This window comes from Rutidosis leptorrhynchoides, chromosome 1 (assembly GCF_046630445.1).
Source record: "Rutidosis leptorrhynchoides isolate AG116_Rl617_1_P2 chromosome 1, CSIRO_AGI_Rlap_v1, whole genome shotgun sequence".
NCBI lineage: Eukaryota > Viridiplantae > Streptophyta > Magnoliopsida > Asterales > Asteraceae > Rutidosis > Rutidosis leptorrhynchoides.
In genome coordinates, this window is record NC_092333.1 from 12,224,021 (window position 1) to 12,249,160 (window position 25,140).

Consider the following 25,140-nt stretch of genomic DNA (forward strand, 5'->3'; position numbering starts at 1 on the left):
GATGGTGGACAGGGACCAGAAAACCAAAAGTACCGTCACACGAGTTCAAAACTTGAAGGAAACCATATAAAACATAACACACAATGCACCCAAAGTCGGAGTTCCACCACCTGATGGTGGAGATCGAAACTAAAAAACACCAAAGACTATGGGGGATGTGTTAAGGCCGACAACACCATCGAGAACCTTCAAAGCGTAATGAAGAATGGAAGCCCGATGTCAAGTGGGGTGGAGCGAAGGAAACCGAAAGTGAGCAACAATTGGAGAAGAAGAGAACCGTTATGGAAGAAGATCTAATAGTGAAGGGGAAGAGAAGATACAAGAAGGGCAAAACGAAGTGCGATGCAAAATTTCGATCAAGATTTCCGCGACCAAGAAACACATTGTGACCTAAATTCAAGACATACAAAGCAGCAGAAACCTGGAAAGAGAAACCACCTCCAACCACAGAATACTGGAGTACTCGCTGCTTGTGTTGTCGATGATAGAAAACGGAGAGTTATCAAGAAGAAGATCCCGCTCCGGCACAAGGAAAGGGGAGGAGGGAGGGGAAGAGGAGCAAGGATGGGAAAAGAGAAAACTAAGCAAGAAGGAAAGTTATTTGGACCACTGGCTAGATTTCGGTAGCCGGAGAAGACAAAGAAAATATGTGGTGATTTGAATTTGAAATCTTACACCCTGTTTGGTTGACATATTTTGGAAACAATTAAATTTTTTTAGAATCTTGAGATTCCTTCATTTATGGAATGTTCATTCCTTCAAGATGTTGATATATATATTTGAATTCCTTCAACATTGAATCTATGAAAAATCAAAACACTTTCTATTTAGCCCTATCTACTCAGTACTCACCATATATGTTTTAATGTTTATTTATTTATCTATCAGAGCTTGAAATTGCTATTTCAATTAGCCTAATCGTGTAGTATAAATCTGAATCTCAATCGGACAAAACCCTTCCCAATTTCTCTTCATTCTGAACCCAACTATACCCCCAATTTCACAAACCCTAATTCAATTTCACCATCCCGTAAGAAAAAGAACCTCTGAAAAATATAGATCTATATATCTATTCTTTTCGATCCAATTTTTTCTGGCCACCGGAGACGGTTGTTTCCATTCTCCGTCACCTCAATTATCAATTCCAACGCCTTTCTTTTCAATTTAGTCTAATACTTTTTTTCCGTCTATCTCTTGATTTATATTTCATACTCTCATCGCGAGATCTGAGCTCTACTTACTGAAATCAATCAACCTCTTTGCTCTCTTCATCAATCCGTCTACCAGCTTCCGATAGTAATTGATCTAAACAACCTCGGTTGTCGTGTTTTTCGTTAATTTCTACTTACTTCTACTTCAATTGATAGCTGCCTGCATTCAATAGTCTGTGCGCATCAATTACTAAGTCAATGGCGGTTTAGGTTATTGATCATCAGCGTACTTCAATTTCTTGCACCTCTACTTTCTTCAATTCAATTCAATTCAATTCCATTCTATCCTTTTCCTTAATTTAAAAAAAAAAAAATCATGTGTGTGAGAGAGAGTGTGAGGAGAGAGAGTGAGAGGAGAGAGAGTCATGCACACAGGTTTAGTACGACAGGGCAGAGAGATCGTGGAGAGGGAAAGCCTAGGGTTCTGACGACAACAAAGTTCTTCGGGCATCGTTTGACTTCATTTATGTTCTTTAATTTCGGTGACCATTGGGCCATTTCTTATCTTTGGCGGGTCTTCAAGCAATTCGGTGATCTTAGGGACATTTACTTGGCAGGCAAACGACTAAGAAATGGACTCAAGTTCGCTTTTGCCAGGTTCCATGGTGTTGGAGATGAGGCACAGCTTCTTCGTCGACTAGAAGGCATAAAGTTTGATTCAAGGCCAATTAGGGTTTTTCGAGCCGTCAATCGTTCGCATAACCCGGACTCAAATCGTTTCAATACCAGGCCTGTTTTTCAAGGTAATGGAACAAAAGGTAATCCTGGTGGTGCTGTCTGGATACCGAAGGGGTCATCAAAGATGGGCACTAGTCGTGGAGATGATTTCCCTGCTCTTAATGAGGTTTTTGGCGAATCTAAATCTACGTTATTCAATGAACCTAAACCTGTAGAAGATTTAAGAACATTGCTGACCAAATCTAGATCGAGAAAGGCCTGGGAATCGGAAGAAGCTGAAAGGTTTCGTACGGTGGAGGTTGAAGATAACTCTCCATTGGTTGGGATGGAAGATTGTATTATCGTTGGTGAACTGAAAAACTTTGGTGCACTTAACCTTATTTCCACGATAGGGTTGGTAAACGGATTAGATGGTATACATATTAAGTACATTGGTGGCCTACATGTGTTACTGATATGTGCCAACAGTGTTATGGCCAAACATATTGTAAGTGATGTTAATTCGCCGGTGAAAAAGTGTTTTAATGAGTTAAAACTGTGGGATGGCCGTTCAGTCAATTCGGGTAGATTAACATGGGTCGAGATCATAGGGGTTCCGTTCAAATACTGGTCTTGTAGTACCTTTAAATCAATTGCGGAGTGGTGGGGGCCAGCCTTGGAGTTCAAAAATTGCAATATTATTCATGGGAATCAAAATCTAGTTTCGGGAAAAGTCCTGATACATACTAAGAATGACGAACGCATCAATGGAATAGTAAAATTGGTGGCAGGCATATGGTGCAAACATGTTGGTATTCTTGAATGCGATGATAAAGTAGAACTTGATTTGGAAAATGTTTCACAGTCGGATTGGGATAGTTCAGAAGATGAGGAAGGAATTCCGGATTCTTTGTCCGGTGATGAAGCTTCCGATGAACTTGAAGATGGGGAGTTTCGATCGGAAAAAGGTCAGGAGATTGGTGGCGGTCATGGCGGCTTACCAGTGCAGATGGAAGACGATGGGTCTTCCAGCATGGGAATTAAGCAACTTTTTGATAAAGATATCAATGACGATGCTTTTTTGTCCAACGTGAAAGAATCACTTATAGCCGCAAATCTCTCCAAGTCCAAGATTCCAGTTACCAAGGTGAAGAATGATAGTTTGCTTGGCAACTCAAACGTCTCGGGTAAAAAAGTAAACCCTGAGGGTTGTTATTCGGGTGCCAGTGTTGGGCCAACTCTCCTCAACCTAAATGGGCCCAACTTCAATGCTAATAAATCTGGCACAGTAACTCGTGATAATCCAGCAAAGGAGACTAGTGTTGATGGGCCTAATAATCAAAATAATTCTAATGTCATTAGTTCGGCCGATCTAAGAGATAATGTGGTGCTAGAGGACCTCGGTGATACCGATTGCTCAACGGATGAAGATGATTGTAACAGTCTTGTTAAGAATTTCGGTGGTGACGGGGTGGAGAAGGCTAAGATTTCCGATGATTCATCCTCTTTGAATGTTATGGATACCGCTAACAACTATTTGCCTAAAAAAGCAAGTAAAGGGGTTGTTTACGCTTCTGATTCATCCAATTGCTGCTAGAATTCCATCGGCAACTGGAATGCTTCATCAAAAATTTTACATGCGAAAAGATCGAGTAGGAAAGGAAAAGGCGATGAGGAACCAAGTGTGATTAATTGTGTGACATGTGGTAGTAGAAGATCGAAACTGAGTAAGAAGTCATCGTCGTCTAGGAATAGCAAGAAAAAGGAGGTGAGCCAATTGATATCGGAAAGCAGTATTGGAGTAGAGGAATTCAGCACCAATCTTGGTCTAAAATGGACCAAGAAAGATATGTAAGTGTCTTTTTTCTCTGTTCGTATCTTCTTTTTATTAATGAAGATTATCTCCTTAAGCATTCGTGGGTTCGGGTCAGGAAAAGAAAGTAAATTTGGTGATGTTAAAAGCTTATGTTTCGTAGAAAGGCCCTCTATTCTAGCGTTGCAAGAAACGAAATGCCATAACCTAGTCGACAATTGGTTATTCGGGCTTTGGGGTTCTATTGATTGTGGGTATGTTCAAAAAGAAATGGTTGGTAAGTCGGGCGGACAATTATTAATTTGGGATAAAAACATCTTCGAGGTTTCTAGTGAGTTAATTGGTGACTTTTTTATTGCTATACGGGGAAAATGAAAAAAGTCGGGTAATGAATCGATTATTGTCAATGTGTACGGTCCGCATGATGACGCTAACAAATGTAAATTTTGGGATTCGCTTGACAAGATTTTGTGTATTAATGGTGTGTCGTGGGTCATTTGTGGGGACTTTAACGAGGTTAGAGATAAGTCGGAAAGATTGAATTGTGAATTTTTTAATAATCGGGCTAAGAGGTTTAACGAGTTCATTGACAGAAATAGTTTAGTGGACATTCCTTTGGGTGGGAGGAAATTTACTAGAGTTAGTGATGATGGGATGAAAATGAGTAAGCTAGATAGATTCTTGGTTTCGGACGACTTTCTTAACCTTTGGACCGATCTAAAAGTGGTGGCTTTAGATAGAAGTGTATCGGACCATTGTCCTATTTCGTTGTCGGATGGTGAGGTGGATTTTGGGCCTAAACCGTTCAAAATCTTTGATGATTGGTTCGTGGTTGAGGGTATTGACAAGGTTATTGCCGATTCTTGGTCTGGTCCAATGGGGGGTAACCGGAATGATTGCGTTTTCCGTAACAAGTTAAAAAGATTAAAAGGTGACCTTAAAGAATGGAGTAAAGTTCACTTTGGTAAGCTTGATAGTGAGATTGAGACGGTTAAAAAGGTAGTAACGGATCTTGAATTGAAAGCTGAAGTAGGTTGTTTAAATGATGAGAGCGAGCTAAATGGCTAAACTCGAGAAAAACATGGATGGAAAAGGAAAAAATTAAGACAGGGATGCTAAAGCAGAAAGCCCGTGTTCGATGGATGATTGATGGAGACGAAAACTCAAAATATGTAACACCCTAGGCAAATCCCACATCGCCCACGGACATGAGTGATCATGGGATTATAAGGTAATACTCACGCTTAAATGACACAACGCGTTTTGGGATCACAGGCAGAGCAGATGTGTGAGTACGCTGCAGTTAAGCGTGCTCGGGCGAGAGCACTACCAGGATGGGTGACCTCCTGGAAAAGTACTTCTCGTGTGTGGTCGCCAAGAAAAAGCCGTGCGCCTGCGGGCAAAGCGGACAATATTGTGGTCATGTTAAGCTGGGGTGTTACAGAATGGTATCAGAGCCACTCATGTGATGTTGGGGGTGGTGGGGCAAACCTCATCGAGGACGATGAGTCCCTGAGGGGGGGGTGAATGTAACACCCTAGGCAAATCCTACATCGCCCACGGACATGAGTGATCATGGGATTATAAGGTAATACTCACGCTTAAATGACACAACGCGTTTTGGGACCACAGGCAGAGCAGATGTGTGAGTACGCTGCAGTTAAGCGTGCTCGGGCGAGAGCACTACCAGGATGGGTGACCTCCTGGGAAAGTACTTCTCGTGTGTGGTCGCCAAGAAAAAGCCGTGCGCCTGCGGGCAAAGCGGACAATATTGTGGTCATGTTAAGATGGGGTGTTACAAAATATTTCCATAATTCCTTAAAGAGAAAATATAATAAAAACAACATCCGGGGGATTAATGTTAACGGGTCTTGGTGTGAAAATCCTAACACAATCAAAGAAGTTGCTTTCAACCATTTTAAGAGCATTTTTGAGGTGCATAATTCGGATGGACCAAGCCTTGAAGGGCTGTTTTCTGAATCGATTACATCAGCGGATAATGAGCTCTTAGAAGCTCCCTTCACGGAAGAGGAAATTTGGGAATCGGTCAAATGTTGTGGTAGTTCGAAGGCCCCGGGACCGGATGGGTTTAACTTTGGTTTTTTCAAAAAGTTTTTGTCCATAATCAAAGATGATTTGGTAGGTGCAATCAACTGGTTTTGGGTTTTTGGTGAGTTTTCAAAGGGTTGCAATGCTTCTTTTGTTTCCCTTATTCCGAAGAAATCGGATCCGCTGAGTTTTTAGTGATTATCGTCCGATTAGTCTTATATGCAGTTATTATAAAATTATCGCAAAAATGTTGTCCTTGAGAATTCGTAAAGTGGTACCTCGTCTTATAGGGATGGAACAAAGTGCGTTTCTTGGGGGTAGATAAATTCTTGATGGTGCGTTAGTTGCTAATGAAGTGGTCGAAGATCTTAAACGAAACAAAAAGCACGGCCTAATTTTTAAGGTAGACTTCGAGAAAGCCTTTGATTCGCTTAATTTGGATTATCTTCTTGAAGTGATGAAATGTATGGGGTTCGGTACCAAATGGTGCAAGTGGATTTCCTCGTGTCTTAAATCGGCTACAATCTCCATTCTCATAAACGGGTCTCCGACAAGTGAGTTTAATCTTAAAAGGGGCGTTCGCCAAGGGCGTTCGCCAAGGTGATCCTTTATCGCCTTTTCTTTTTATTATTGCAGCGGAGGGACTTAATATCCTAACAAAAGTGGCGGTTGAGAGAGGAATGTATAAAGGGGTGGAGGTGGGTAAAGATAAAGTCGTCATCTTCCATTTGCAATATGCGGATGATACGATTTTTTTTGGCGAATGGAGTAGACTTAATGCGCGAAATTTAATATACTTGTTGGAATGTTTTGAACGGGCTTCGGGGTTGAAGGTTAATTATAATAAAAGTCAATTATTTGGGATAGGCATTAGTAATGATAACGTGGAAGCTCTTGCGTCTTGGTGTTCGTGTCTCGGCGGTCGATTGCCTTTCATGTATTTGGGTATTCCCGTGGGTAATAGGATGAAGAAATTGAATGATTGGTCCCCGGTGATAGAGAAATTTAACAAGAGGTTAGCGGATTGGAGAGCAAAAATGATTTCTTTCGGTGGATGGTTAACTTTAGTTAAGTCGGTTCTCTCTAGCCTACCTCTCTATTACTTCTCGCTCTTTCGTGCCCCTACTTGTGTGCTTAATTCTCTCGAGAGTGTGAGACGGAAATTTTTTTGGGGCGGGACGAGTTCTAATTCTAAAATGTCATGGGTTAAGTGGGAAAAAATCCTTCTTCCTCACGAAGAAGGAGGTTTAAATATCATGTCCTTAAAAAGTAAAAATTTGGCTCTTCTTTGTAAGTGGTGGTGGAGGTTTAAAACCAAAACTAACACTTTGTGGGTCACCGTTATTCGTAGCATTTATGGTTCTAATGGAGGTCTTGTGCTTGGTAACGGGCTTGCCCGGAATCCAAACGCTAGCATTTGGAATTCAATTTGTGATGCAGGAAAACATGTGGACGGGTTAGGGATTTCTTTTTCTAATTCTTTCATACGCTCAATCGGGGACGGGAAAAACACTTCTCTTTGGGATGACATTTGGGTGGGGAACGCAAGCTTTAAGGACAGATTCAAAAGACTACACTGGCTAGAGATTGACAAAGATATCAACATCAGTAGCAAATTCGAAGAATTTAAGGGAGATGGGCTCGACAATTGGGCCTATCCATCGATGGGCCGAACGAATAGTGAACTAAATGAGTTGCGTGATACTGTTCGGAACTTGCAGCTGAACGAAGGTAAAAAAGACTGTTGGAGCTGGAATCTTAATTCGAAGGGCATTTATACGGTCAAGGACTGTTCGGTTCTTGTCGACAAAGTCATTCTACCACGTGCGGTTAATTCTATTGAGTCGTTGCGAAATGGTTTGGTTCCAAAAAAAGTGGAGGTGTTTATTTGGCGGGCGAGATTAGGACGTATACCGGTAAAATTCGAGTTAGATAAACGGGGCATCGACTTGAATAGTGTGAGATGCCCGATTTGTGATGGTGACATTGAGACGGTGGAGCATATACTTTTTTCCTGTCAAGTGGCAAAAGACATTTGGGCTAAAGTTCTTAAATGGTGGGGGTATAATTCGGCTATATTCGGGTTTGAGGATATTTTTAATGGTACTTTCGGTTGTGTAGCACAGGATCATAAAAAGAATCAATGGCAAGCGGTTTGTTGGGTGGTTTGTTACATTCTATGGAAGAATAGAAATGCAAAGGTGTTCAAGAATAAGCTCGAGACGGTCCCATCTTTATTTAGCGAGGTTCAAGTTCTTTCATATGATTGGATTTCACGACGTTGCAAGGGTCATATTATGGATTGGCTACAATGGTTCTCACACCCTTAGTTTTAACTCCTTTTGTTAGTTGCAATCTTTGCAATTAGCTTAGGGCGATGTAATTTGTTTTCCTTATTTCTTTCGTGATGTATCGTGCTGTTAAGGGTGCTCAGTCAACCATGTACTGTTCGTGATTGTTTAATATAAGTCTTTCTTGCTTTTCAAAAAAAAGAAAAATCAAAACATCCTCTAATATTTACGATTATATTTTACATACATTTCTACTCGCGTTTTCGACTCGCGTTTTCGCCTCGTGTTTTCGCCACACGTTTTCGCCGGAGTTTTCGACACGTGTTTTCGCAACGCTTTAGCAGTTCGTTTTCAACGCGTTTTCGCGGAACGTTTTCGCGGTGAGTTTACGCATCGCGTTTTCGCAACGCGTTTGTGACGCACATTTCTATTCGCGAATCTGAAAACCTCAATTGGAATGCGAGTCTAAAAATGAAAACGGAAATTGGAATCGTACTTTTTTTTGTATAAACTCTTGGTTATTATGTATAATGAAATTTAATTTCATTTCATGTTAATAAAAACACATTTTTTCACATTTCATGGAATGTATCAATTCCAAATCCTTCGAATTCCAATTCATTTGACACATTCTATTTTTGTACAATTTTTTAGGTGATGTTTTAAAATATGATCGGAAATTTGGATGAAAGATAAATTAATAATTTAAATATATCCGTGTTAAATTTTGATTGGTTTAAAAATAAGAAACACCGGCATCTTCCTCCGTTGCTCAATCGACTAACGTCAACAAAATATCACCAGTGACGCCGCGTTAGAGGCGTCAGCCGGCGTCACCGGATCCAAATCACCGTCACTACCACCTCCTACCGTTGTGTTAGCTTATAGCTCAGTGGTACCCGATGCCTTTGATCCCTGGGCCCACAGTGGGGGAAGCTTTGACCCGAAGAAAGGCGCAAGTTCGATTCTCAGTCTGGGCGCCCCGCATGGAATTATTTCTCCCTCCGGGGGGAAATTTGTGAAGTGTTTCGGGGGTCTAGCTAGCTGGGGTAAAAATCGCCTTGCCGGTCACTGTGGTACCTGGGAGGAGGTACTTTGCCGGCACAGGTCTCTTTCGGGGTGGGATTGGTGGGTGCTACGGCACACAGGGTTAGCGTGTCCCTACCAACTTACACGTTTGACCCGAGGAGTGGTCTTAGAAAGTCCCAATCTTGACGGGTGTTATTATATTGGATAGGAAATGGATTAAAAGTCAACCAATGTATTTTGAATTGCTTATAAAATGGTTTCAAACCACTACTTTTCATAAAAAGTATTCTAACCTTAAGAGTTAAGAGTGTAATTTAATATTTTATTAGTGAACAAACTTGTATATTTGGTCTACATCAATAGTAATGATGTACACCATATATAAGGTTTGCTCACTGATGAAATATTACTGCATAAAGTACTCCGTATGTAGATATCCTTATTGCCCAAATGGTCGGACAACAAACCTAAACATCTTTACACATACTGGGATGCCGTTTAAGCCAATACGCGCTGAATATAATATATCCAAACCATTCCTTTACACAATGCAGGGTAATTCATATTAACATAATTTGTTCATACCGAACCTTTTAAAAGATATCAGACATGGATCTAATGACAATTAATATAACGATAGAGGATGGCCATAAAGTCTTAAGGACTTGATGACTTGTGGTAACTTAACCACTTTTGAATAAAACGACATATAACGACATCGGTAAAGCGTAGTTGAATTGGAAATTAATCATGTACTTTTTATGTGCAGAAGGTCCCGTATATTGCCTGTTACATGAAGAAAAACAATTGGAATTAAGCTAGGCTAGTCACACACATATATAATATATAAATGCCTGCATCTTGTAGTAGATAATAAATTAATGTAACTTTAAAGTTTGCATGGATTAATATGCTAATAGTCATTAGTGCAAGCTAATTAATTGACACGAGTATAAGCTTTAAGGCACACTGTACGGGATATAATATATGATATATATGTTGTAGCTAATGTGGTAGTGGTCTGCATTTCTTAGCAAGAGGTAAGGAGTTCGACTCCCGTGGAGTGCAGTATTGCACACAATGTTGCTCTTTAACCCTTGAATTCCACCCCTTTCGCACATCGCGTTGCGGGGCAGTGGGGGGGAAGGGAGGTTTTACCGCCCATGCCCTCGGATTGAGCCGAGTTTCCCCCTGGGCAGCAGTTTGGGGCGGTTATGCAACTGCGGAAGATGAACATGTGGGTGGTTTGATCCCCCTAGGTGATCCCGAACTGCTGTTCAAAAAAATATATATATGATATTTGACACTAGGAATCCTTGAAATTGCTGCCTGATCCACTAGATATTTATCCGATCCATTATAGATGTATGGATAATTTAAATAAATATGGATACTAATATGAATTAACTTAAATGGATATGGATGGAAAGTTTCATCCATAAATATATATTCATTAACACTCTATATACATATAAAAATACATAAATATAGTTATTTGCACACACATATATTATTACAATTTCATTTATCATTACACATACATTTTTTTTTTTGCAACAATATAATGAATTAACTATGATATATTATAATAAAACACATATATCTAATCAAATAAATATACAAATTACACATATAATTTCTCATAATCTATATTTAATAGTAAATTTTACAATTTATTTTATATTTTCGAAAAAGATTACACGTTCTTATTGATAGATCTTTAATTATGTCACATTATATATATTTTTGTCATATTATATTTTTGTTTTTATATGAAAAATTATACGGAGTAACATTTTTTTATATCCAATGATATTCATTAGTCAGCTTAATCCAATGAATATGAATGAATGGATTGAAATTAAATAAATATAAATATGAATTAACAAAAACTAAATGAATATGAATATAAATACGACATCACTCAATTTATATTGATTGGCATTCCTAATTGACACTCATGTAATATACATGTACTAATATACTCCTATTTTTTTTAGACTTCGGACTAATCGGATCCCAATTCCCAACTAATCAAGACCTATCTAGATACAAGAGGAATTGTTCTCGATTGAGTCCTGTGTGACTCATGTCATGACTTGCTGGAAAGTGCTGCTCATAATATTTTTGTGAATTGCAAAGAGTTTTTGGGCTGAGATATTTTCATGTTGGAACTTGGACCAAGACGAGTATAAAGAAATGGTTGAGGCCCTGCTGGGAGCTCAAACCCATGCGTAACTTTGGTTTTTTCGTTAAGTGGGACAGTGGGTTGATGTGATTGGGTTTGGGTGTTTTGGTTTGATGTTGGTGTCTTTTTTATTTCTTCGTTTAGCTTCTTGCTGGCTAGTTTTCGAGTTTCTAATGAAAAGTTTATCAAAGTACAGTTTTAAATGTAAACAACGTAATGAAGTTTTTTTTTTTTTAATTTTTTTTTCGAAAGTACGAAACATTTATGGAACAAGGAAAACTTCCTAAATGATGTAATGCAGGTAGCATTGGCTTTTTAGTCACACTTTTTACACAAATGGTAAACAAAGGGGGAAGAAATATGTTGACTAAAACAATGTAAAAGGACAAATAATGAAACTTAACAAAATGTACGTACCCCACAGAATCAGTAGCAGACTGTCATCAATCTAGTAAAGTATGCAAGTGACAAATTCGTAGCTATTGGCAATTTGGCATGACCCTCAAAGGTCTCCAAAGAGGCAAAGACTATATACAAGTGGGAATTTCTCACTACGTACAGAGTAGTACTTTTTTTTTACAATATCCTTCGGGGGATATGTTAAAAAAAATAATTTTTAACGATTAGCCTTTAAATAATAGCTGATAGCTTTTATTTTATAATCGATAGCTGTTAGCTGATAGTTTTTTTTATATGTATTTAAGTGTTTGACATTGTAAATAAAATTGTTGATATAAATAGTAAAATGACAAAAAAGTAGGAGTTTTTTTTTCAACTGAAAGTTCAAATAACCTTTAGCTTTTAGCTTTTTTTTCCTCCCTTGAAATTTTTTAGTTCTTGTAACCAAAAAAAGCTTTTTACTTGGTAAGAGCTTTCTCATACAAGTTACTTCATAAAAGTTAAAAGCTCCGATAAAACTTCCTGCCAAAAATGCCAGTATACTATCAGTTTTAATTTAACTCACGAGGGTTGAATAATCAGTACTCCAATTAATACATGTAATGAATATTTATAATTAATTATGTAATTATTAATTACATAGTACCACCTTACGTCTCAAATCTATTGTCTTCAGACAAAAAACACACTGTTTAAGAAAAAGTACCTGTCATGTACCTTTTTGTTTACTTTTCTGTTTTACCCCTTAATTTTTACATATTTTTTTGTCTTGCATGAATAAACTATGGGCACAAGAGACTTTTATCACATTACTTTTATCCATTTATGAAAGTAGACAATTAATTTGAGACATTCCAAAATGAAATAGTGGACTATAGATATGGGACGAAAGGAGTATTAATTTACAGCAACTAATGGTTAAAATAAGGTAAAGACATTTAAAACATTATCATCTAAATCAATGGTTGAATTCAAAACTATAAATTCATTTAAAGATTGAAATTCAATCTTTTGTGTAACAGACTGATTTGGGCCTAGACGTAATATTACTGTTTTTCCCTTAGGTAGGTTATTATTTTTTTTATTATATGCAATATTTTAAAATATGTGTTAATAATTATTTGATGATATAGTTAGATTCGTATTGTGATAAGGTTCACACATCATTTTCGTTTGTCAGATTTTGACTCCGTTAGGGCCGCCAAACGAGGTGCGTTAGACATCTGATAACTGATAAATACCTGTGTGTTATGGGGTATGGATTTTAACACCCATTTACGTATTGTACCTGGATACTTCTCCTCATTTTTCCCAATTAAAACACTCATACACAGACATTGTACCTAACTTTCTTCACCATCAAATCCTAATTTGAATCATTGATGTTTTTGGATTGAATCAAGACGTATAGCCTGATCTTAGTGACATATGTGTGATCTAAATTAAGGTAACTGCATCAATTTTGTAGTTTAATTTTGTTTAATCTAGTAAGGTTTGTTCATTAACTCAGAGATATGCTTTTGATGCTTGAAATATTCGTGTTAGTTAAGATTGTTTAATGCTAGATAATCGATACTTCTATGTTAGTGCATCTTTGTGAACCTCCAATTTGACCATAGCAGCCTAGAGTCAAGATTTTTAGGTTGAAACCCGTAAGACTGCGGTTGTTAGCTGTTCTTGGTCATTCGTGCGATCGTGCATGGTCCGTACGGATCACATTGTGGTTCGTGCGAACAAGTGTTGGTCTGCAGTTCTGCACGGACGACCTTTATTGCTGGATTCTGGTTTGTTTAGGTTTATTCGTGTGAACTGATAGGTGGTTCGTGCGAGGCACTTACTGGTTCGTGTGAACTAGTGTTGGTTCGTGCGAACGGGTTGTGGTAAACATAATCTGATTAGTTGAGTTGCTTTGTGCGATGGACTAGTGGTCCGTGCGAAAGATGATGTCGGTCGTACGAACCAGTTTATGTGATTCTTATGACTTTGTGTGGTCTGTTCGTGCAACCCAGTTTTCATATGCACGAAAGAAATGGTTTATCCGCACGGATGAAAGTTCACTCGTGCGAATGACTGGGCAGATTGTTAAATTTCTTTTGTTGATCCGATCTGTTGTTCAATTGTCTTGTTGTTGGTATTTTTTTCAAGACATGATCATTGACTTGAGCTGTATCTTTATCAGGTGATAAAGACAAAGAGAAGGCTTGGTAACATAAGATCTTTGAGCGCCTTCTCGTGATGGTAATTGGTGAGTGAGACTATCTCCGAATTTAGTATAAAGTAGCAAGCCATGCTACTGTTGGTTTATACTCCATAGTTAGAATTACAATGCATTAGTTTGATTCCATGCTTAGACTATTATTTGTGTGCTTTATTGTATATGTGCTTTATGTTCACATGTTATAGACACCAACCGAGTCGGAAAGGCTGGGGACCCACTCAGTTAGGAAGGATTAGGTATGTATGAGGTCAACTGAGTCCGAAATGTTGAGTCTAGGTCCTATTGTCTGTTCCGTATAACACAAAAGGACACATGTGTTGCATCTGGAGGATATGTAGTTGATTCAGTAGGAAGAAGTATCGGTAAACTCTAGCTCGATCAGCTAATAGTTGCAGGGCCGTACAAGCTATCGATCCACATATTTTTGTTATTGTTTATTTGTTGTTGGGCGTTATCAATCTATGTAGTTGTTGCATGCTTATGCTTATCTGTTTGATAGTTTCATTCGCTTATTGCTAATCCCTATATCATCCCTTACAAGTTTTTGGCTGTATGCATGCTAGTTAGTAGGGAGAAGGACTGGTGAAGACATGTTTAACAAAGAAGAACTTTGATGTTATTTTATATTAAGTTATCAGTAGTTTTACGTAACACCAATTTAGTGACTGGATATCTTAATTACATGTAATGATGAAGATGACGTGCATAGCTCATCAGGCTATTCTTGGACTTGCACTTGAACTTGGCCCACTCTCACACGTTCTCACCATCTTATCATCATCTTATTCTCTCACTCTATCTCATCTTGTCTTCACCTACACTTCACGAGAGTTTTTGTCTTCTAGGTTTTTTCCCTCATGGCCGACGTCTCCGACCTAACTGGACCATCTACCCGACTCAACCGGACGACCTTCAACCATTAATCACCCTCTCAAGATCATCACCTCGTTTCGGGTTATCACGGTAATCAGACTGAGAGTGTTAATGCCGTTGATCACCGAAACCCCTTTTCTTGTTGCTCAAGCTTATCCTTACCCTAGTCGCGGTTTTATGCTTGATCTGAAGACGTATTTTTACAATTAATGTTATGTCTATTTTATATAATACTTTTGTAAACTAAAAAAATGACCGATGTTACATTTTAAAAGATTATTATTATGATGATAGACTTCATTTATACAGAACAAGAAATGATTAAATCAAAGATCATTTTATTATTTACATTAATCACATATACATGAATGTAAATAATAAATTGATTTTTGAATTAATCATTGCTTGTTATATATGAATGAAGTCTATCATCATAATTATCTTTTAAAATGTAACATCGGTCATTTTTTTTTTAATTTACATGAATTAAATAGTAACATTAATTGAGTAAAATCGGTCATTTTTCATTGGATTAAATAGTAACATTAATTATATTAATAGTAACATTTTTCATTGAATAATAATTATGGAGTATAATAAGTTTTTGATAGTAACATTATACATTGTATAATCGCCTATACTGGTTAAAACGAGGTTGGAAGTCCGCGCGTTGTAAGGGGTAATACTTTTTTAATAAAATAACAAAAATAAAAATAATTTTTTTGTAAAAAAATAGTGGATGATTACTTGAGTATGACGTAATCAACTCGCTACTCTTCACTTGACTATCATCCAATTCAATTGAAGCAGACGGTGCCATGACGTTGTAGCTTTTTGTATAGCATCTAATTTTCATCAAAACAATATGTACACACTTTACTTTTATATAATCATATTATAATAATAATTATAGTTATAGTTATAATTATAATTATATACATACATACATACATACGTATATACATACATACATACGTGTATATATATATATATATATATATATATATATATATATATATATATATATATATATATATAATGTATAATTATAATATAATAATAATTATAATTATAATACTAGATAATTATAATATTCCTAACATTATGTTTTCCTTCACGTAACATTGACCTTCTTTCACACTGAAATTTCAATGTTATAAAAAATGATGCAATAAGAAGAATTTATTTTAAGAAGAATTTATTTGTTTTTTTTTATCCCTAAGTTTATTTATTTTGTTTGCTCACATGATAGGATCTTTAGATCAAAGAACAAGAACCAATTGACAATTTAAACATAAATCAAGTGATAACATGACGAACACATGAAGAACAAGATGAACATAAACATTAAGCAGCTGATTAAGGCCAAGATTAAATGTAATAAACATGATAAACGATTACAATAAGGGATTACACTAATCTAGCTATCAACTTTGTCATTTCTATGGTGTTCGGAGCATCAAATCACCATGGAACCTCTATACTATGAAGGTGAAGAGGTGGAGCTCATCTCACTTTAACTTTCAAGTGCTCACTCACACTTTGGAGGTGCTAACATGACAAATGAACCAAGAAACTCTTTATATAGGACGTTTTATCACATATGCTCATGTGATGTGAGTTTACTTGTTTAATACAATCCTAGATGTACAATGTAATAATAAACGTTATTCGCCCAGCGACGACCATACAAATATGCATCAACATATTTATTAATGTAGATTAATTTAATTAGTTAAGCAAATTAGTATGTAATTAGTATTATATTTGTAGTTACTATAACAATTCAATACCGTAATAACTATAATATATTGATATCAATACGACTGAATTAATTGAAACCACCTTAGACTACAAATAACCCAGCGTGGTTGCCTGAAAAATCCCCCCATCGCGACACCATCGCGCCGTAGTGGGGCGTGATGGTGGCAACTTTCCTCCGGCGCGATGACCCGGTCACCTGGCGTGAAACAGAGCTGAAACGAATTTGATTGGAGGAGGGGAGTAGCGGTCGAGTTGTGGGGTTCGAATATTGTGTTTTCTAGCCGTTTTCAAACGGTAATAAATAATAAAATTAAATAATTTATGTAAATAATTTATATAAACTCTATAAATACACCCCATTTCATTCCATTTTTATACCACAAAACACACTCATTTCTCTCGTTTTTATACACTTTTATAATTTATATTTACCAATTCAAAACCATGTCTCAAAACCCCGATCAAAATGAGTTCGGTTTCGGTAACATCTACAATTTCGGGTCACCTAAATGCCCGGATCGAGCTCAAATTCTCCTCAGAATGTTCAGGGTAATCGGCCATTTGGCAACGTCCCGCCACAAAATCTTCAACATGAATTTAATAATCCGCTACTATTTTCTCAATTTCTACAACAACAATTACAACAACAAATTTCACAACAACAACAATATCCAAATCCATATCAACAACAACAATTTTCAAACCCGTATCAACAATTTTCTAATTTTGCATGACCCGGTGTTATACCTTTTCAACTCCCAAATACTCAATCATGGCAACAATCACAACCGAAATTTACTCCTTTAAATACCGAAGAAGTAGCAGAAATTCGTGGTGAGCCGAGCCAACCAAAAGTACGTGTTCGACCTAGTCAAAAACGAAAGGGAAAAGGCGTTCCAAAAGAACCACAAATTAAAAAAATTGTGGACTCCACAAGAAGAAATTTGGTTGGCTACGTGTTGGATTGATTGCTCGGAAGACGGAGTTCATGGTAACTCTCAAAAACATGACGCATTTTGGGTTAGAGTTCGAAATAAGTTTAACAATAACGATTTTGGTTATTGTCGAAATGATGATCAATTAAGTGGGAAATGGCGTCATTTGGATAAGGCGTGCAAAGATTTCACGGGCATATACAATGAAGAAGAACGTAACCCAGGGCGTAGCGGACGCAACGAGGAAGACATATATAACGTGTCGGTGCAAAGATATGTTAATCAGGCATCGAAGCCGTGGGCTTACAAGGATGTTTGGGAATTTTAGAAGAAAAGGCCGAAGTGGTATTCTCCACCTTCGATTAGTGGTAGTGGTAAGAAAAAAGCAACAAAAAATGCAGTACAACTCGGAAACGATGACGATGATGATGATGATTATGATGATGTGGCCGAAAACCAAACAGTATATATATAAAAACCTCGGTCGGCTATTTGGCGACGATGCTATTATACGTCCAATCGGAAGAGATCGATCAAAGGCTGCGAGAAAATCCGTTTCGTCTGATGTGGCTACTTCATCACGTGGTACAAGCTCTTCACGAGGTACGACCTCTTCGAGATTCGATGAGTTGTCTGAAAAATGGGAAGCAAGAAAGGAGGTGGAAATGGAAGATCGACAGACTTGTTTGCAGGCTATCGTTGAGGAGGAACGCCGTCGATCGACAATAGATTGCGTTGCGAAATTATGGAACTTGAACGTTGATGACATTAAGGACCTGATGGAGAGGCAGAAAGCTTTGAGGTTCAAGAAAAAGATGACTAAAAAATACAAAGACTATATCGAAGTTTCAAGCGACAGCGACGAGTAGTAATTGTTATCTTTCTTTTTTATTAATGTGTGTTTTAATTTTTAGGAAATTAATAAGGTAATTGTATTAGGAATTTTTAATTATCGTAATTTTTATTTTTTAGGACTTTTATAAATTGTATCCGTTTGATTTTAATTAATTTACGTGTGTTTTTATAAAATTTTATTACTTATATATTTATGTTTAAATATACAAATTAAAATAATAAACTCAAACAAAAATGAAAAATAAAATAAAATTGTGGGACCAATAACCCTCATCACACCCCCATCACGCCTACCATTACAAACTCCATCACCCTCATCACCTTTGCCACATCAACACTATACCCCACAAAAACCCCCATGACCCCCATCACCATTAAAAAGAGTCTTATTGGCACTTATTTTTTCTTGTAAATACGATGTTGGACGGTAGTCAATAGATGACAAACATTTATTGGTTGAAAACATATTTGCACGAAAAACATGTGGGTTTCTATTATTTATTTCAAGTTTGTCTCAAACAAATTATATTCTCGCTTCCGTTGGTGTGGGTGCGCTAGGCAAATTGTCATAACAAGTCTCCGTTGATAGATCTTTTACACTCCTTACAAGAATAAAACTCTCAACCTCACAAAGAAAGGTTCCCGTTGATGTTACTGATCAACTCCCTATCTACTTTGTGATACCCTCACAAATAAACACACTCCGTTGATAAACCCTATCAACTATGTTTTTCCTTTTGTGATATTTGATCCGTTCTCTCTGGATCACTTGATCCCACTCTTAGATGATCTTTCTACTTTGCATGAACACATATTTATATATGAACCATACGTGCATATACTTTGCTCTATCAATTCTCAACCACATATAAATAAATCCATGTGAAAAACACTACCAACCTTCTTTGACTTTAGAAATGGAGAACCGATATTTCTTCAACAAAGTTAGCCAATTACTAATTGAAAATAGAAACCCACACGTTTTTTGTGCAAATATATTTTCAACCAATAAATGTTTGTCATCTATTGACTACCGTCCAACAATCTCCACCTTAACGAACATTTATCTTCTTGATCACCAAAAATACTATCACCGAGTACTTTCACCATTGGCCTCCTTATCCCCGCTGCACACACCTTGAATCACCTCGGTCCTGAACCCCGATTCAAATAAGACAGCCAATAATCATGTGCAACTAACCCTGTCAACTTACCTAGTCGACACCAGAGAGGAGTCTCGAATCACCTCTTCCACCACAGTAGGATTTTCCTTCTCACCATCGTCTACCTTGGTCAAACATGTCCCAACATGTTCCCGACCTGTTTCCCGCGTGCACGCTTTCTAAACCTTCGAGACACGAGTACATTTTGTACTCGCCACCAGACGATATAAACCCTCATACTTCTCTCGCTTCATCATGGCCTTCACGCAACGTGTGATTTTCATAACTCCACCTACGGCCTAATATCCGTATCATTGAGAATCGAACACGCATAAGAAAATTAGATTCTTGCACATCCTTGGTATGTACACCACACCACCGAGAGCGTAAGCAGCTCCGTGAAACAATTTTATTTTCACCATGCAAACACCCTCAACATCACATGTTGAACCATCACCTAAAGTCAGCACCCCGCTCTCTTTAACATTAGCTTATCAAAATAAGCTTTCTTGGAACACATATGCATCGTACAAACAGAATCTAAAATCCATTCATCTTGAGCAGAAGTAGAACTTTTGGAGATTGTGAGAACATCTCCTACCGGTACATTAACTGCTACCGCAGCCGATGAACCCCCAAATTTACCTTCACCATTCCTTCAGAGTGGACAATACTTTCTGTAGTGACCCCACTCATGACATTTGAAGCACTGGATACCTTTCACGCCGTCTCCTGATCTAGACCTACTGTTATCACTAGATCTCTTCTCGGCAAACCTTCCCCTTCCATGATCAACCATAGCAAATTCATGCTCAAAACGGTCATCGAATCTTCGTCTCTTATCCTGCGAACTGGGAAGAGAGGCAAGAAGAATAAGGGTCTTATCTTCTTCCTCCTTTAAACCTCAACTTATTCAAGTTGATTAACTAGACCATTAAACACATCCATGTGTTCAATAATATACCAATCGTCATCCCCCATCTCAAATGGCTCCACCTTAAATTGCATACCGCCGTTTCTCGCCATCTCCAAACAAAAAAACTATCCGAAACACCTGGATGCTCTGATACCACTTGTTATGACAATTTGCCTAGCGCACCCACACCAGCGGAAGCGAGGATATAATTTGTTTGAGACAAACTTGCGAGAAATAATAGAAAGCAAATAAAGTAACTGATAACACGACGATTTAACGTGGTTCGGCAAACCCTGCCTACGTCCACCCCAAGAGTCTCCTTTATTCTTATAATATAAAAGAACCCGGTACAAGAAAAAGTACACTATGAGTTAAACCCAAACTCAAGCCCCTTAGATTTTAGCATAAAATCTAAGTTTCTCGTACACTCTTTTACACTCCTTACAAGAATAAAAGGAGACTCTTGGGGTGGACGTAGGCAGGGTTTGCCGAACCACGTTAAATCGTCGTGTTATCAGTTACTTTATTTGCTTTCTATTATTTCTCGCAAGTTTATCTCAAACAAATTATATCCTCGCTTCCGCTGGTGTGGATGCGCTAGGCAAATTGTCATAACATACGAAAGCTTTATTGAAACAAAGGCCTATCGCCGAAAATGGTTTTTTTTTTTTTTTTTTTTTTTTTTTTTTTGTTGGAAAAGCAAAATGACTTTTATTAATCAACGAAAATTTACAGTGCGGCGATGAGGAGGCAAGATAGACCAAACTCAAACAAATTACAACGAATAAAAGAAGAAACTATAAAGCAAAACCCCACCATCAACTATCTAAAAACGAACCGCGCTAAAATTAAAAACAACCAAACCGCACAAGAAAAATCGAACAAAACAAAACGATACAACCTAACTCTTAACGGACTAAACATAAACAAAAGAAACACGATAATAAAAGACAACAATAAACAATCTACTAAACAAAACGCCAACCCAACAAACTCAAAGAACTCCTAATTTATCTGTCATCTTGGTGGCATTCATGCTTTTCCTATAGGGCTTCAACAACTTCCCCTCTACTTATTTGAACCAAGCCGATTATTAGGGCAAATCAAATAAGATGTATTTGGAAGTCGTTAAAATGTGAGTCAATAGCCTCATGATCATCACTAAATTAAAAACAGCATATCTTCAAAAATAAGTTAGAAAGGAGATTACCCTTATGGGCTTTTAGGATTAAGTAAAATTAAGGGTCAATTGGCAGTTTGAAACCGTATTTAACTAAGCGTTTAACTTTATTATTCAATTCATATGTACGCAGTAACAAAATTGACTATCACTGTGATTAAAACTACTAATTTCTTATTTTGTACTAGTATATTTTATGTACTCCGTAAAGTAATTACCTTTAGCACGTAACCATTTGTTAATTACTCTGTAACTGATTGATTAGGTAATTACTATATCTTACCAATATGACGCGTCGTCTGTTCAAGTGACCGACATATGAAGTTAAAAAACAAATCATGGAATGAGAGAAAAATAGAACATGAGCTTTAAACAAATGGCTGAATGAAAGTTATTCCTTTTTCTCGAGAAAGAGTAAGTACATATAATTAGGTTAAGGGTGTGTTTGGGTGAGCAGCTTCTTGGAGCTTATGGGAGCTTATAGGAGTTTGAGCTTATGATTTAATAAGCTCCAAGTCATAAACTTCGTTTGGTAGACAAAAAAAGTAGAGCTTATGAAAATCATAAGCTCTGGAAAAATAAGCTACTTTTAGGGTGTGTTTGGATGAAACTAGCTGGAGCTGGAGCTTATTGCTGGAGCTGGAGCTTATGGACTGGAGCTGGAGCTGGAGCTTATTTTTTAAGTTGATAGCTGGAGCTTATTATTTTTTACAAGTGTTTGGTAAACTAGCTGGAGCTTATTTTCTAATTCATAAGCTCTACTTTTTTTCATAAGCTACTAGAAGTAGCTTATTTTTCTAGAGCTTATGATTTTCATAAGCTCTACTTTTTATGTCTACCAAACAAAGCTTATTACTTAGAGCTTATTAAAATCATAAGCTCAAGCTCCTATAAGCTCTCATAAGCTCCCATAAGCTTCTCTACCAAACACACCCTTAGTAGCTTGTGAAAAAAAGTAGAGCTTATGAACTGGAAAATAAGCTCCAGCTATCTTACCAAACACTTATAGGGTGTGTTTGGGTGAGCAGCTTCTTGGAGCTTATGAGAGCTTATAGGAGCTTGAGCTTATGATTTTAATAAGCTCTAAGTCATAAGTTTTGTTTGGTAGACAAAAAAAGTAGAGCTTATGAAAATCATAAGCTCTGGAAAAATAAGCTACTTTTAGTAGCTTGTGAAAAAAAGTAGAGCTTATGAACTGGAAAATAAGCTCCAGCTATCTTACCAAACACTTATAAAATATAATAAGCTCCAGCTCCCAGCTTCAAAAATAAGCTCCAGCTCCAGCTCTATTTCATAAGCTCCAGCTCCAGCTACAAGCTCCAGCTCCAGCTACTTTCATCCAAAGACACCCATAAAATATAATAAGCTCTAGCTACCAGCTTCAAAAATAAGCTCCAGCTCCAGCTCTATTTCATAAGCTCCAGCTTCAGCTACAAGCTCCAGCTCCAGCTCCAGCTACTTTCATCCAAACACACCCTACCCTAATTTACAAAAGTAACTAATATGTATATGTGTGTGTTATATATTCTTTTTTTTAGGGTAATAAAAGTTGATAATTGTATTTAAATATCGGAGGTTGCGGACGTCTAGCGTATGTCCGAGCCTCACCTGAGGGGGTTTTACCACACGTGATGTCCGTATGGATTAGTTGTGGAGATTTTCCCCACGAGGGGCGGTAGGACTGTAATGTTCGTCTCAAAAAATTATCATGTGGGTGAGTTCTAACATTTCGTTTACATACCCCCGTCAGTAACTACTAACCGGGATTAAAAAAAAAAACTACTACGTAATATGTAGTACTACTTTCATGAATGTTACTATTATGATGAGTATCAATATAACATAACTTTTTAGAGTTAATTTCTGATCAGTATCAATATTACATAACTTCTTAGAGTTAACTTTATCTTCGGCAACATAACTACCAGCTGTGTTTTAAATTATCAACCATTCAGCTAATATGGGGCTTTTTATATAATATGTTCAGAAAAATCATATAGAGTAGTACGTCGGCTGATGTTTTAACTTAGTAACGCAGAATTAATTAATTAATAGGACGACGACGACCATATAAAAAGCTTATGTACCTGAGTTCACAATTTTTCATACGACCACTTAAATAAGACTCATATATATGGGTTGAATCTCATAAGAAAAAGATTATATAGTTAACGTGTACAAGGTGAAAAATAATGAAACACGATTGATAACTTCTTTTTTTTTTTACTAGAAGTGAAACAAAACAAAGAAAATAAAACGAAATTAAGAATCAGGGTCTTTAAAAAAAAAAAAAAAAATCAGGGTTAAACATGCATATCCATCTTCATTTAAGATCTGAAGATCTTGTTTCAATAATATGTAGCTTATTTGGATTTAATATGAATTAAATAATTAGGGCACAGCTGCTGCAAAATACGTACTCAGTACTACCTTAACAGTCTACTAGTGTCTTAAAATTTCGTCATGTAGCTAGCTAGGTATGCATGTTTACAAATTAAATAATTCAATTCTTGAAACTTTGATAGTTTTTTTTATTCAATTTTTTATAGTTAAAACTCACTTTTGCAATTAATGATTATAATATGATTAGATCTATATTACACATCTGATGGAATAAATGTTAGACTTATTGGATTCTAGGGATTCATGTGCGAATCGGTCGTTGAGGGTCAATTGTCATAATCAAATCTCTTTTCGTACCATATCTAATTTGTTAAATTAAATGAAAGAAATGAAAAAAGAGCAAATTAAAACTTACAATTGTTTATGAGAAATGATCATGAAGTTGAGTCTTCTCCTGAACCCTTGATAGATTTCTTCTTCTTTTTATATGGGATTCCTCTAGCTCTTGCTTGATATTCCTTCACTTCTCTAAGATAGACCCGAATAGTACTACTCGCGAACGGGTTTGATTCGGGTGTCCCACCGTTTTCCTCGTAGGCAGCCCGAAGACGCCCAATTAGGGCATCCAGGCTGCCCCAAGCTTGTCTTAATGGGCAATTGCAAGGAGCGGGCGGATCAGGCTGTCCGAAAAATACACAACCTTGTAAATGAACTCGAGTTTTTCCGAATTGATCAAGGTACCTAAGGAACTCAAGTACATGGTTGCTATTGCATTGAGAAATATGAATTGGTGGTCTTTGATTCCTAAGATATTGACCGAAAGTATTCCAATCTCGTCGTTTTTGAGACTCATAGCGACTAGGTGATGGTGGTGGATTGATTGATGATCCTTGATCTACAACCTCCTTTCCTCTATCGAATGACATTTTTAGTTCGTCCAAAGATGCTGGATCGAATACTTGCTAATTATTAAGAAGAGGAGGCTTGATGAAAAAGGAGGTGAATTGGTAGAACATGTAGATCAAAACAATAGCAATAGGAACCTTGAAATTTGATAAGATGGTGATGGGGGCCATATGCGCCCTCTAGTTCACTCTCGATCTCTAACTCTACAAATATTTGTTGAGTATTTTTGGGTGGGTTAAGTTCTTAACTATTTATGGTTTACATTGTTCATGTTCAAACCAATAAATATATGTATGACCCTTTATTTCGCATTGCATCACTCTTGGTTAATTTTGTAGAACGGCAGAATT

At 37.1% G+C, this 25,140-nt stretch overlaps 2 protein-coding genes across 2 annotated transcripts; one reads left to right on the forward strand and one right to left on the reverse strand.

Moving 5' to 3' along the window:
• Positions 1-5,460: 5,460 nt before the first annotated feature.
• Positions 5,461-8,060, forward strand: LOC139840145 (uncharacterized). Its single transcript, XM_071830401.1, has 3 exons — positions 5,461-5,851; positions 6,367-6,745; positions 7,082-8,060. The coding sequence occupies exons 1-3, from the start codon at positions 5,461-5,463 to the stop codon at positions 8,058-8,060; spliced, it is 1,749 nt and encodes a 582-aa protein (XP_071686502.1).
• A 1,656-nt stretch (positions 8,061-9,716) lies between these two features.
• Positions 9,717-24,821, reverse strand: LOC139856648 (protein LIGHT-DEPENDENT SHORT HYPOCOTYLS 10-like). Its single transcript, XM_071845489.1, has 2 exons — positions 24,300-24,821; positions 9,717-9,836 (listed from the first exon to the last, which is right to left on the reverse strand). Exon 1 carries the CDS (start codon positions 24,808-24,810, stop codon positions 24,319-24,321), a length of 492 nt encoding a protein of 163 aa, XP_071701590.1. The 5' UTR covers positions 24,811-24,821; the 3' UTR covers positions 9,717-9,836; positions 24,300-24,318.
• Positions 24,822-25,140: the final 319 nt, after the last annotated feature.